Source organism: Carex rostrata, chromosome 1 (genome assembly GCF_964058835.1).
Source record: "Carex rostrata chromosome 1, lpCarRost1.2, whole genome shotgun sequence".
NCBI classification, from domain to species: domain Eukaryota; kingdom Viridiplantae; phylum Streptophyta; class Magnoliopsida; order Poales; family Cyperaceae; genus Carex; species Carex rostrata.
The window spans coordinates 17,905,095-17,920,472 of record NC_135918.1 but is presented as its reverse complement, the minus strand read 5'-3'; the positions used below and the strand labels follow the sequence as shown (position 1 = coordinate 17,920,472).

The window sequence follows — 15,378 nt, the reverse complement described above, 5'->3', positions numbered from 1 at the left end:
TTCTTATATAAATGAATGAGTTGTATTATTATTTTGCTTATTTTGTTGTTTGTATTTATTCAGCCTTTCACATATAAGAGAAATTATATCTTGTGACTTGTCATCTTTTTCTGAAATAGGCATTTAAATATTATATGTTGGGAATTCTATAGAGTGCTACACTTAGTGTGATTTTTTTATTTATTTTTTTACTTTGGATATGGAATTAGAGTTATTAAGTTCGGGATTCTTTACCCTTGAAGTAATTCAAATAAAAAATGAGTTACCATACTTATTGATTGAATTTGGACTTGGTTTAAAGGAATCTGCCCCCCTTTGAATTTGAAATTCTTTGTTTGATTGATTTCTATGGGTCGTTTTTTAATTTTATTTGAACTTTTTTTTGTGGAGTTTCTAATGTTTATATAGATGTTTTGGAGTTAATTGGGCTTTATAGGAATTTATTAGGATTTTTCTGGGTTTGTAGGTAAGTTAATAATGTTTATATAGGTGTTTATATACGATTTATTTGGATTTTGGATTACTCTATAAAGTCAGAAGGGTATTATTGGAAATGTAAAGTTTTCTCAGGGGCTTGTACGTAATCTTTTTTTTTTTGAAAACTTGATAGTAGCTACCAAGGTAACTTGTACATAATCAAAGAGTTCTTTAGGGGGGACAATTGATCACTTTCCCATCTCCCAAGGGCCTCTCTTTGAAGCATGAAAACCTAAAAGGTTTTATGTGCATATTTCCAGCAACAGCGATTGAGATACTTAAGTTTGTTCGCGTTATGTTGCAAACTTTCCTTCCAAGATGAAATCGAATCTTAAGGTCCTCTTCGTGAGGCATGAAAACCTAAAAGGTTTTATGTGCATATTTTCAGGAACGGCACTTGAGATTCTTAAAGTTTCTTGGGTTATTTCTCAAACGTTCCTTCTAAGATGGAATCGGATCTTTACAAAACTCGTGTTTTTCTTGATGGACCTGAGGGTTGAGAACCCGATTAGGGATGAGATCCGATAACAGATATAATTGCCTTGTACCGGGGATTCGATTGGTATAGTTATCGGCTATTGATAAATCCCTAAATGGGCTGAAAAATAAGGCCTCTTTTCCCGACTGAGCTGAGAATCGATTTCCCATTATTTTAGCTAATTCCTTGTGCACAGAGTATCGTAAGGTCATGTAGAACATAAAGTTAGAGGCTTTATTGCTCTAATTTATTTATTTTTAATTTTTTCCCCATGAATTTTGTTCTAAAGTATTCACTGTGAAACAAAAAAGAAACATTAATATGGATTAAACTTATCAAGGCTAAAACCATGTTTAAATAAATTACACAAATCTCAATACACAGTATAATTAATCGATCAATCTTACAAGTTTGGAAGAATAAAATAAAATAAAATAAAATAAAATAAAATAAGCACACCCATTAAAGAAACATCTCACATTTGAAATGAATACCTTTCCATTGTCTAATATTAAATAAATAATTGGTGTAGTGCATGCACATATGACATACACAAGTGAATAAATGCATGGAAAGCCTTTAATTTATGACCTCCTGTGCTATAAACATCTTAAATTTAATACAACTTGACTCTTATTTTAATTGCAATACGACAAATAGGACATTTTTCCATGTTGTTGCCACAATTACAGCATGTCTAATTAAGAAAAAAAAAAATCAACTTGTTAGTGAAAATTACTTTCAATGTGCGTCTCTCTCTCTTGCCCTCGCTCCGTGCTTCACTTCCTAAGTTCTATGAGCTGAAAGCTCAAGAAGAGATATTGTAGATCTTTTAATGGTCCCCATGACTGATTCTTTCTCATTTCTTGCTTTTTCTTTTTTCTTTTTCTGAGAGTATCAGTTCATATTGTTAAGATCCTGAAGCAGAGGTGCTTTCTTCAAACCACACCTAATGTCAATCAAGCACTTCTTCCTTCACCATTCACCAAGTGAATTATGACCCTATACGTTGTTTTTAATTTCTTAGTTTCTTCCCTTTTTTCATTAATAATTCGTGATTGTTTGGTAGCATGCATGGATCGCACCTTTTAAAATTTGTTCTTATTTGGACAATTTTGCTAGAATTACCCAATATTTCACTTTTTTTTGTACCAATTTAGTTTTCCGAATAAACTGAAATTAACTTCGGTTTATTTGGTTCGGTTCTGTTTTATTTTTGAAAACCGAAAAAAAGTTTAATTCGATTATTTTATTTTGGTTTGAACCGAACCGACCGTTTGAACACACCTGGTCATAACGTGACTAATATGTCATAATTCTTCTCCAAGTAATTGATGACAATCCGTATATTTAGGGTGCCTTGAGTTTTGATAAATAATCTTAAATCCGTATATATTTGAGTTTTTGTCTACTCCAAATTGTAAATTTTGTCCACCTCTGCAGTGAGAAGGTGCACATGTGCTCTTAATTCTCAGCTCCCTCTTCCTTGGACTACAAGAAATTAACTTGAAAATTTTGTTTCATTTTCTATTTTTTTTTTTTTTAGATCTAGTTTGTATTTTGGATATTCAAATACTCCCTAGCTAGAGCAGATAACTCCTTTAGCCATTTAAACCTAGTGCACATGAGCCACCAAAGAGATTGTAATGGAATTATGTGAGCTATGTCTATACAATAAAATATCAAACATAAAGATGCAATATGTGAGATTTATGGAGAGAAGAGACGACTCCTTATCTTTTTATCCTTCACTCCATTTTAAAATAATAAGATGTCTTCATTTCCATTCATTTACTCTTATATCTTTCTCTCCATTTAGGAATCCAATAGCCTTCATTTCTCTTAATATTGTGTTTGAATTTGTTTTATATTTTTTTTTCTTTCCTTCATTTTTCATTCTACATTTTTATTTTCTTATTTTTTTTCTAATTGGATAAGGATATGGAAGAAAAAAAAATATAATTAACATTTAAAATTTTAGATGAAATTTGTAGTTTTTATTTTATTTTTTCTTTACTCATCTCTGATCAAAATCCTGACTACGTCACTAAATCTAACGCAATAATAGAGTATCTCTACTTGTGTTATGAAAGTTTTAGGTTCGAATCAGCCTCCTTGCGAAATGCAAGAGGAAGGCTGCCTAGAAATTTCCTGTATATCTGACAACATGTGAGACCTTTGGACACGAAATACATCTTTTTTATAAACATAATTTTTTTTATAACTTAGAATAAAATATACTGTACAAAAATAATAATTATATAATTGACCGATGACCGATTCTATAAGTGTTAACTTCCATAGTCCGCAAATTTATATCTGACGGACCGGTGACATAACTGTGGTGCATCATCTCATCTGACATAACTGTAACAGACACAGACCAAAAGTCTTTTTATTTATTTATTGCATCTACAGATCTACTGTGCGCTTATTAATAAAGTTGACTAGCTCAAACAAGTTCCTTTTTCTTTTAATTTTCCACTCTTTTTTTTTCTGTTAGATTGGTTCTGTCACATTTGTAAAGAACAAGCGGGGAACCTACTTGATTATAACATTTCTTGAAATGTAGTACACTGAAAAGAAAAATCCATTTGCTGATGATATATATAATTAGTGACCAGCAGATTTACTCCACAGATTCCACATAGCTTCCAAGAAATTTGCTCCACATAGATTCCAATTTATATATTGGGAGAAAGACCAGCAGACAAATGAAAAGTCAATCACTATACTTAATTGAAAGGGAAATTGTAATGCACATCTAACTTTTCTCTTTAATTAAACCATTATTCAAAATATATAAAAAAAGAAAAAAACTTGTGAAAAATGCGTGTATCAAATTTTGATCAATTGGGAAATCATTGAGCTTTGTACAAATCTATTTTTAACATGTGACTTTTTGATGAATGACCAATTAAATTTTAAATTAATTCAAATTTAACGTACGCCCTATCTAAATGATCAATAACACATCTACAAGTTTACTTGTAAAATTTGAAAACAAAAATGGTTGTAATATATATATTGAGAATTTGAGATCATAATAATTTTCCACACCTTGAAGTATTGACTGGATACAAGACTTGATTCAAATTCAAAAGGAGCGGGCCAGAACAATTTTTTTTGCTCTAAAAATGAAGCCCAATAAAATACTTGGCCCAAACATAATTAAAAACCCAAAGAAAAAAGCGAAAACATAAACAAGACTCGATTCAAATTCAACTCAACTCAACTCGGGAAAAGAAAATGCATCATTAATTGGACCGCTTTATAGCCGCTTTTATTTGAAGAAACTATTATTTAGAGGGTTTGGGCATATTTGTACAAGCTGAAATTTTCATGGTGAATTATGTAGAATTTTGGTATGTGCCTTATTTTATTCTATGAATCAAAGGTATTTTTTTTAATATGGCCCATTTCACGGATGACTCAAGTGCCGAAGGTACTCGTGCTAAAATTACCAATTCATGAGTACTAATTTTGAGCTTATGAACAATTATTACTGGTCTTTTATATTGGGTTAATTTTGATTCTTTCTTTATGTTAATTCAGCTTGGGACTACTCTGCATGGGCTAAGTGCTATGCATGCATTATTGTTCTTAGAGAAGAATTAAACTTGAATGTCTTCGCGTGCTCAAGTACGATATAGAGACTGATCCACAAGTTTGTGATCTAAATTATGTTTTTAGCTTTTGATTTTGGTATTGTAACCATAAAAGGAAAAATTGGCCGTTCTGGAATGAAATTAATCGGTCGATCCGGATTGGAATCCGGCTGTACCGATTCGATTTTAGGCTGAGTTACACGGTATGTGAATTTTTCGTCTAATTTCAGCCGAAATTGTCTAATTCTAGTCAACTTTCGGACAAAATTGTCCTATTTCATTCAAATTCCGGTCGAAACGCACAAATACCAATCTCCAAAAATATGTTTTTGGTTGATTTTGGTATTGTATGTTTGTAACTATCAATATGTTGTGTATTTTTTTTTTAAATATCAATGTGTACCTTTTGTGTTGTAAATATTGTTATTATTGGTAATGAGAAGGATTTATGAGCTGTGTTTTTAGTGGTTGCTGTATGTGTTCTGTATATATGAAGCATTATATGGTTTTTTTTACTTATGAGGTGTGTTTGGATTGTAGTTTATTGAAATGAATTAAATTTACGAAGAAAATAACGGGTTTTAGCGACCAATGTTTAACCATCATTGGAATAGCGTCGTTCAGCGACTGACGACACACTTTCATCGACCGATTTTTTCAGTTGCTGATGCCCCATTTTGCTGTTGTGTAATTTAATGAATATGTATAAGAAAAAATTTCTCCTCATTCATACGTTCATAGCCACACAACATTTCTCGAAGTCAAGAGTCTTTTCATTGTATAATATATTATGGGGAGTGCTATACTGAGGGCATTTATTCTAATTTTGAGGGCTAAGAGAAACTTTTTTCTCTAAACACCAATTTTACCCTTCCACATTCTCTCTCTCACTCATTTAATAAATGAACTAATAAAGGAAATAATTTAATGAAAACTTTAAAGTTTCTTCCATCTCTGGGAAAAAAGAAGAGGCCTAAATTTTTTTTCCTTTCGTGATTAATCTCCAAATCATAGGAAGCACCTCCAATCCATGTGTGCCAGCCAGCTGCCTCCTCCTTCTCCGTGATTAAAAAGCACAAATAAAAGGAGAAAAAACAATAATATACAAATTGGTCACATAAAACAAGGGATGGTTAGTTGATAGAATTATCGTGCACCAATGAAACCGAAAAGAAAAAAGAAAAAAAAAGATCACACTTATGCAAAGTTTTCATGGATTCAGTTGTCAGTATATTGTTCCTGAAAGTAGATTTGTTTGTATTTTTGGCTCGTAATTTCAGATCTACTATGTACCTAACTATAGTATATGTACTCAATATAATTAATAATTTATTCATGAATTGCTTAACTATATTGTATAGTGTTACTTTAATTTTTTTTGTTGAATGCTTACATACCATATACTGGCATAGTTCACAGGGTGTAACACTGTCGTGTACAATTCAATTACATACCATATACTGGTACAGAGTGGTACATCAGGTATGCAGTTACCATGTCGAAAGATTCACAACCAACAAATCAAATTATTGCACCAGTAGGTCCATCTCTTTACCATAAAATAAATAGATCTGGTACTGAACCAGTATATTTCAAAAAGAATAAAATGCTCAAAAGCATAATAAGATATAGAATTCATGGTGCCCTTTAGCAGAATCAGAAGAAAGAATAATTCTAGTAAGGAAGAAGTTCCCCCAATTACAATTCTTGACAAGTACATTCTATTTTACCACTTAAAATTAAACAACAGGTTTAAATAGTACATCTATGCAAGATACCGTACTCATTGCATACTTGTTTTAGAAAAAAAACATGAAACTCTGCCATGTACAATGCAATCCAACTGTGCCACATGAAAATTATACAAAAATGAAACTTTTTTGTTCTAATCAAAATCTGTTTATGTACGTTGTTCCGAGTTTCTCTCCGATTTGGACAGAGAGATTTGAAATCGAAGATTTCCATTTTTGCGTACTGGAGAAAGAGCAACTTAGCATACAGACATGAGAAGATTTGCAACTGATTCATTTCCATTTTCTCCTCCTTTATTAGCTCCCTTCTTAATTACTTTGGAAAGAAAGAGTAAGGGCAAAATCGGAATTTAAGAAAAAAAATTCTCTCTGCTCTGAAAATCTCAATTCATGCCCTCAGAATAGCACTCCCCTATATTATAGGAGCAAACGGACTTGAACATACATATTGCATTCTTAGTCTCCGCTCAAATATGAACGGATCAAAGCCAAAAGTAGAAAATATCACTTATTAGATTTTCCACTAATGCCTAAAAGTGGCGAGGCCAATATTCGTTATGGATCCTAGCTAGCGTTAAAGGTTTGGATTAGTGGTTTTAATCATCTTTAGTTGTGTCTTTCTTTTTTTAAAAAAAAAATATTATTCTTTAGTTGTCTTTGGTAGGCAGGAAAAAAAGATACTTTTGACCTAAAGAAAACAATTAATAAACGAATATGCTATTGACCGTCAAAGGTTAAGTGTTTTTAATTGAAGGATTAATTAATGGACACTGACCTGGCGACCTCTATCTATTTTAATAATTTTAAAATATTAGATATGTATAATAAAAATTTAATTTAATTTATTATTTTACGAGTTTTTATATAATCCGGTTTCCTCATAAAATATATATCGAGTGTACTTGTAGTCTAGTGGTTCGAACTTATTTTGCAGTTGTGGATAACTTGAGTTAAATTCTCATCACTTACCACATGTTATGCATTTTAAATTTGGTGCGAGTCCAACTGAGTTGGAGGTAACTTGGATTTGATTCATAAATTAACCGAGTCAGTAAACTTGAGTCAATTTGCAGGACTCGAGTCAGTTTCAACTTGAGTCAATTTTGACTCGAGTCAGTTTCAACTTGAGTTATTAACGAGTTGAATTCGAATTGATTCCAAACTAAGTTTCGAGTCGTGAGCTTTTTGTGCACCCCTAGATGTAACTGTATAATAGACAGAGACCAAAAGTCTTTTTTTATTTATTACATCTACAGATCTACTGTGCGATTATAAATAAAGTTGACTCAAACAAGTTCCTTTTTCTTTTAATTTTCCACTCTTGTTTTATTAGGTTGGTTCTGTCATTTTTGTGAACTAGGACAAGCAGGGAACCTATATAGCTACTTGATTATAACAGTATTTAAAATGTAGTACACTGAAAAGAAAAATCCATTTGAAATTAGCTAGTGACCTTCCAAGAAATTTGCTCCCCATAAATTCCAATTTATTGGGAGAAAGACCAGCAGACAAATGAAAAGTCAATCACTATACTTGAAAGAGAAATTGTAATGCACATATAACTTTTATCTTTAATCAAACCACTATTCAACATATATAAAAAAAAAAAACCATATTTGTAAAAAAATGCGCGTATCAAATTTTGATCAATTGAGAAATCATTTAGCTTTGTACAAATATTTTTTTAACATGTAACTTTTTGATGAATGACCAATTATATTTTTAATTTATTCAAGAACACATCTAGAATTTTACTTTAAAATTTGAAAACAAAAATGGTTGTAATATATTGAGATCATAATAATTTTCCACACCCAGAAATATTGACTGGATACAAGACTTGATTCAAATTCAAACAATTTTTGTATTATCTTAAAATGAAGCCCAATAAAATACTTGGCCCAAACATAATTAAAAACCCAAAGAAAAAAGCGAAAACATAAACAAGACTCGATTCAAATTCAACTCAACTCAACTCGGGAAAAGAAAATGCGTCATTAATTGGACCGCTTTATAGCTTTTATTTGAAGAAACTATATATTATTTGAAGGCTTTGGGCATATTTGTACAAGCTGAGATTTTCATGGTGAATTATGTAGAATTTTAGTATGTGCCTTCTTTTATTCTATGAATAAAAGGTATTTTTTTTTAGTATGGACCATTTCAAGGATGACTGAAGTGCCGAAGTTACTCGTGCTAAAATTACCAATTGAGTACTAATTTTGAGCTTATGAACAATTATTACCGGTCTCTTATATTGGGTTAATTTTGATTCTTTCTTTATGTTAATTCAGCTTGGCACTGCTCTGCACGGGCTAAGTGCTATGCATTATTGTTCTTAGAGAATAATTAAACTTGAATGTTTTCGCGTGCTCAAGTACGATGTAGAGACTGATCCACCAGTTTGTGATCTAAATTATGTTTTTAGCTTTTGATTTTGGTATTGTAACCATAAAAGGAAAAATCGGCTGTTCTGGAATGAAATTAATCGGTCGATCCGGATTGGAATCCGGTTGTACCGATCCGATTTTAGGCCGAGTTACACGGTATGTGAATTTTTCGTCCAATTTCAGCTGAAATGGCCTGATTCTAGTCAAATTTAGAACAAAATTGTCCTATTTCATTCAAATTTCAGCCGAAACAGTTTGATTCCAGTCAAACCATCAGTCAAAACACACAAATACCAATCTCCAAAAATATGTTTTTGGTTGATTTTGGTATTGTATGTTTGTAACTATCAATATGTTGTGTATTTTTAAAAAAAATATCAATGTCTACCTTTTGTGTTGTAAATATTGTTATTATTGGTAATTAATGAGAAGGATTTATGAGCTGTGTTGTTTTAGTGGTTTTTGTATGTGTTTTGTATATATGAAGCATTATATGGTTTTTACATATGAGGAGTGTTATGGATGCTAATTCATTGAAATGAATTAAATTTAAGAAGAAAATAACAGGTTTCAGCGACCAATGTTTAACCATCAGCAAAGATCCATTGTTGATGTTAGCAAAATTAACTATCAGCGACAAAAGAAATCGAACTCTAAAAGGTCAATGGCGACACACTTTCAGCGACCAATTTTCCCAGATGCTGATGCCCCATTTTGCTGTAGTGTAAATTAATGAATATGTAAGAGAAAAAAATTCTCCTCATTCACACGTTCATAGTCACACAATATTTCTCGAAGTCAAGAGTCTTTAAATTGTGTAATATATTATAGGAGCAAACGGACTTTCACATACATATTGCATTCATAATTAGTCTCCGCTCAAATATGAACAGATCAAAGCCGAAAGTAGAAAATATCACTTATTAGATTTTCCACTAATGCCTAAAAGTGGCGAGGCCAATATTCGTTAAGGATCCTAGTTAGCGTTAAAGGTTTAGTGGTTTTAATTATCTTTAATTGTGTCTTTCTTTTTTAAAAAAAATATTATTCTTTAGATATCTTTGGTAGGCAGGAAAAAAAGATACTTTTAACCTAAATAAAACAATTAATAAACGAATATGCTATTGACCGTCAAAGGTTAAGTGTTTTTAATTGAAGGATAATGGACATCGACCTGGCGACCATTATCTATTTTAATAATTTTAAAATATTAGATATCTATAATAAAATTTAATTGAATTTATTATTTATGAGTTTTTATATAATTTGGCCCTCTCATCAAATATGAGGTGTACTTGTAGTAGGGGTGGCAAAAATTCATTTAAGCCAGCTCTATAATTTTAAAATATTAGATATATGTATAATAAAATTTAAGTTAATTTATTATTTTGGAGTTTTTATATAATCCGATCTCCTCATAAAATATATATCAAATGTACTTGTAATTGTAGTTTAGTGGTTCGAACTTATTTTGCAGTTGTGGATAACTTGAGTTAAAGTCTCACCTAACACGTGTTGTACATTTTAAATCTTAGCCATCCAATTAAGATTTTCTATTCTAGTTTCCCGTTAATGAACTTGGAGCACGGTTAGTTCAAATACGACAAGGTAACACACACAAGTTTAGCTAGTCCATATTCATTTGATCACTGAATATATTGTAGTCACTATTACGTCTCTGATTTTCTAGTTCCCGGTAAATGAACTTGGAGCATTGTTAATTCAAATACGACAAGGTAACCGTAACACACAAGTTCTACTCTAGCTAGTCCTATATTCATTTGATCATTGAATATTGTAGTCTAATTGCCGTCGAGCACGTGCGTTGATTAATCCTGTAAACTGGTCTTGTCTATCTCACCACTGAGTTTATAAGAGGGCCAGCTCTGATGCATGCCTTGATAACAAACTACAAGCTTAAGTTGAGCTTTTAGCATTTCAGCAATGAAGAGCATTCTTTTGTTCTTTACACTCTTTCTACTTCCTCTAGTTCAATCTTCTGATCTCACATCTCAAGCACAAGCTCTCCTCCATTGGAAATCCACTCTCCAGACATCCCAACAGTCGCTCTCAAATTGGAATCTGCATGTCCACCCGTGCAATTGGACTGGAATCACTTGCCGTCATGCTAACAAAAGAAGGCAAGTCATCACTAAAATTTATCTTTCCCAAAAGGGTCTAGGTGGAAAATTAGATGCTCTCAATTTCTCTGCTCTTCCATCCATTAGAAGTTTTAATCTCAGTCATAATAAACTGAGTGGCGTAATTCCTCCATCAATTTGTCTCTTCTCAAAACTCACACATCTTAGTCTCAGTGATAACGTTTTTAGCAGTTTGATCCCGTCTAGCATTGGAAACTTGACAAAAATAAAAGTTTTGGGACTTTGGGGTAATAATCTCTCCGGACAAATCCCTCCTGAAATTGATCAACTTAAACTTTTGACAAAATTAGATCTATCAGAAAACTTTTTGAGTGGGGAAATACCTACTAATTTGGGAAACTTGCCCAATCTACTCTATCTGTATCTTTGGCATAATAATCTCTCTGGACCAATACCTCCAGAAATTGGTCAATTTACACATTTGATAGATTTAGATTTATCAAGTAACTTTCTGAGTGGGGAAATACCTACTAATATGGGAAACTTGACAAAAATAGATTTTTTGTCTCTTTGGGGTAATAATCTCTCCGGACAGATCCCTCCTGAAATTGGTCAACTAGAACTTTTGACGGTTTTACAACTACAAGAAAACTTTTTGAGTGGGGAAATACCTACTAATTTGGGAAACTTGACCAATCTACTCTATCTGTATCTTTGGGGTAATAATCTCTCCGGACAGATCCCTCTTGAAATTGGTCAACTTAAACTTTTGACATATTTAGATCTATCAAGAAACTTTCTGAGTGGAGAAATACCTACTAGCATTGGAAACTTGACAAAAATAGATTTTTTGTCTCTTTGGGGTAATAATCTCTCCGGACAGATCCCTCCTGAAATTGGTCAACTTAAACTTTTGACACATTTAGCACTATATGAAAACTTTTTGAGTGGGGAAATACCTAGTAATTTGGGAAACTTGACCAATCTACTCTATCTGTATCTTTGGCAAAATAATCTCTCCGGACAGATCCCTCCTGAAATTGGTCAACTTCAACTTTTGACAGATTTATTACTATATGACAACTTTTTGAGTAGAGAAATACCTACTAATTTGGGAAACTTGACCAATCTACTCTATCTGTATCTTTGGAATAATAATCTCTCCGGACCAATACCTCTAGAAATTGGTCAATTTACACATTTGACAGATTTAGAGTTATCAAGTAACTTGCTGAGTGGAGTAATACCTACCAGCATTGGAAACTTGACAAAAGTAAATTTTTTGTCTCTTTCGGGTAATAATCTCTCCGGACAGATCCCTCTTGAAATTGGTCAACTTAAACTTTTGACAGATTTAGAATTAGGCGGAAACTTTTTGAGTGGGGAAATACCTATTAATTTGGAAAACTTGACCAGTCTTCTCTATCTAGATCTTTGGGGCAACAATATCTCCGGACCAATTCCTCATGAAATTGGTAAACTTGGACATTTGATGAGATTAGATCTATCAGGAAACTTTCTGATTGGAGAAATTCCTTCTGGTCTTGGAAACCTAAGTGAGATGAACGTTGTTCGTCTCCAATCAAATTCCCTATCAGGGGTAATGCCGGCAGAACTTGGCAGATTAAAAAGATTGATTGAACTCAAGTTAAGTGACAACAATTTAACAGGAATTGTACCAAAAGAGTTGGGAATGTTATCTTCTTTAGTAAGTCTTGATATATCATCAAATAGCCTGACAAGTGTGCCAGAAGAACTAGGCGACTGTGTCAATATTCTATTACTAGACCTCAGTAACAATAAGTTAAGTGGAAGAATTCCATCTCATTTTGGAAACTTAGTACACTTACTGTACTTCCTGGATTTAAGCAGAAATTCTTTAATCGGACAAATACCAATAACACTAGCACACTTAATAATGTTAGAAAATCTTAATCTATCTCACAACAATCTAACCGGTCCGATTCCGTCTTCATTGGGCCAAATGTTAAGCTTGTCAACCATGGATTTGTCATACAATCATTTAGAGGGTCCGGTGCCTGATATAAAGCTTTTTCAAAAAGCCCCAAAACAATGGTTTATACACAACACAAATCTTTGTGGCACTGTTCAAGGTTTGCCCTCATGTCATGAATTTGTTAAACATAAGAATGGCACAACTAGACTACGAATGGTTAAGTTGATTGCATCTCTAACTTGCGGAGGTGCATTAGTAACCTTTTTTATACTCTGGCTTATTTACCTCTGTTACACTAAGAAAAGAAAATCAAAATTGGAGAACATTAGAGATTCTAGTAAAGGAGACATTTTTTCCGTGTGGAATTTTGATGGGAGAGATGCATATGAGGAGATTATAAGGGCCACAGAGAATTTCGATGAGAAATACTGCATTGGTAGTGGAGGCCATGCAAGAGTTTACAAAGCAGTTTTAGGGTCAGACAACCTCACAGTTGCTGTAAAGAAAATCATGTTAGCAGGCGGAGAAACCTCACTAGATGTTGAAGCATTCCATAGAGAAATTCAAACTATTACCCACATTCGACACCGCAACATTGCTAAATTATTTGGTTATTGTTCCTCACCTCAAAATAAATTTCTTGTATACAAGTATTATGAGAAGAGGGATTTACATAATATTCTCAATAATGTGGAAGCAATAGAGCTGGATTGGGCAAAGAGAAAGGTTATATTGAGAGATGTTGCATGTGCTCTCTCACATTTGCATCATGATTGTTATCCACCAATAGTACATCGGGATGTAACTTCCAGAAACATCTTGCTTGATTCTGAGTTTACAGCAAGTATATCAGATTTTGGTACTGCTAAATTTCTCAAGCCGGAGTCTTCTAATTGGAGTATGCTTGCTGGAACTTGCGGTTACATAGCACCAGGTTCTGTATATATAAACACGCTATTATTGTATTTTAATTTCCATCACTTGTATAAAAATTAAAGTGGAAATAATTGCAATTTGAATTTTTTTTTTCTTTATGCAGAACTTGCCTATACCATGAGAATGACTGAAAAATGTGACGTATATAGCTTCGGGGTAATAATGTTGGAATTGCTTATGGGAAAGCACCCTGGTGATATGATCAACCTATCCGCTTCCGATAAAGAAGAAATCATACTCCAAGATATCATTGACCAACGCATTGAACCACCAACAAAACAAGACATCAATGAAATTCTCAAAATTATTCAAGTTGCATATGAGTGTCTGAATAATAACCCGTCACTTCGTCCAACAATGCAAGAAGTGGTGAACAGTATCTAGAAATGAATAGCCAACTGCTTCGTAATTTCTTATAGTAGCTTCTATGTTTAAAGATTAGCGTGCTATTGGCAGTTATAATTCAGTTTTAGAGCACGATGCTTTTTATTCATATTTTTGTATTTGAAAGTTTTATACTTTATTAATACTCACGTATTCTATGTAAGCGTGGTGGTAAATATTCATTGTGTCGTAATATTATTGTAATATCTATGTTTTGTGAAATTAACATTATTATTCACAATATCTCTTCTAGAAATAGCTTGTCTTGTAATACATTTAGTGTCATCTCCTTAATAACTGGCCACCTTGTATTTCAAAAATTGGCAAAAGCTGCAATATATTGCTTTTGTGTGCTAATAGTGTACCAGAACCCTCATTGTTTCATCTATTTTTTGTAATAGTGTACCAGAGTCACCAAACAATTTTTTTATTTCTATTGAAATCGGTGGATATTCCCTGGTATAATTAAAAAACGAAATAGCCACCAATCAACCTATAATTTAAAAAAAAAAAGGTGTTCATTTTAGAATTTTGAATATATATATAAATACTTGAGAATTGTATTGAATTTTGGAGTCATTAGTAGTTTTAATTTTGTTTTTTTTACTTTGCTGGACCGGAGACCATAGTAGCTGCCCATGCATGATAACATGTGCTGGTTTTCTTGGGCTAAGTAAAAAAGGGGCCTAACAATATTTTGTGTTAAATGTGTCCTGAATATTTTGGGTTATAATTAATAGTTAATTAATGAAATGAATAGATGGAATATAGCATGTTCAACATCAGAATTCAGAACTATGATTTTGTAATCTCGATATATATTAATATTATCTTTATCAGTGGACGAGTTATCAGTATCATAAGCTTTAGTGATAAGGTCAGAAAGCTCTCTTATATATTCCTGAAAAATATTTGTTGTATATATATACACATCATGTCTTTCTTATTTGAATAAAGAGAAAAAACTTTCAGCAAAATCTTTTGCAATTGAAACAATCACAGTATATCAAACCAAATTTGTCTTATATAAAAATCAACAAGCAGTCTTATCATACACAAGTCGGCATAAATAAACTCACAATACACACCATATAAAATACACACCGTACAAATCCACATAAACAAGCAGTCTTATCATAGTACCAGTTGATGAACTAAAAACACATAAAAAAAGACAAACAACTCTTGGAACGTAAAACACACACAAAAGTACAATCTTTTTTTTTTTTCAATAATATTGCATCACCCAAATTTAAATTAGTGCACAATCTTTTTTTCATTTTTCCCCCTTTTTT

General features: G+C 32.3%; 1 protein-coding gene across 1 annotated transcript; it reads left to right on the top strand.

Moving 5' to 3' along the window:
* Positions 1-10,587: 10,587 nt before the first annotated feature.
* On the top strand, positions 10,588-14,135 carry LOC144569576 (uncharacterized). The gene is made up of 2 exons (XM_078320052.1): positions 10,588-13,697; positions 13,803-14,135. The coding sequence occupies exons 1-2, from the start codon at positions 10,649-10,651 to the stop codon at positions 14,081-14,083; spliced, it is 3,330 nt and encodes a 1,109-aa protein (XP_078176178.1). The 5' UTR covers positions 10,588-10,648; the 3' UTR covers positions 14,084-14,135.
* Positions 14,136-15,378: the final 1,243 nt, after the last annotated feature.

What these genes read in the sequence shown, in the direction of transcription:
- LOC144569576 (XM_078320052.1), top strand. Translation starts at nt 10,649, where the DNA reads ATGAAGAGCATTCTTTTGTTCTTTACACTCTTTCTACTTCCTCTAGTT. An exon ending in TTGCGGTTACATAGCACCAG is followed by an intron (nt 13,698 to 13,802) that starts GTTCTGTATATA and finishes TTCTTTATGCAG; the next exon opens with AACTTGCCTATACCATGAGA.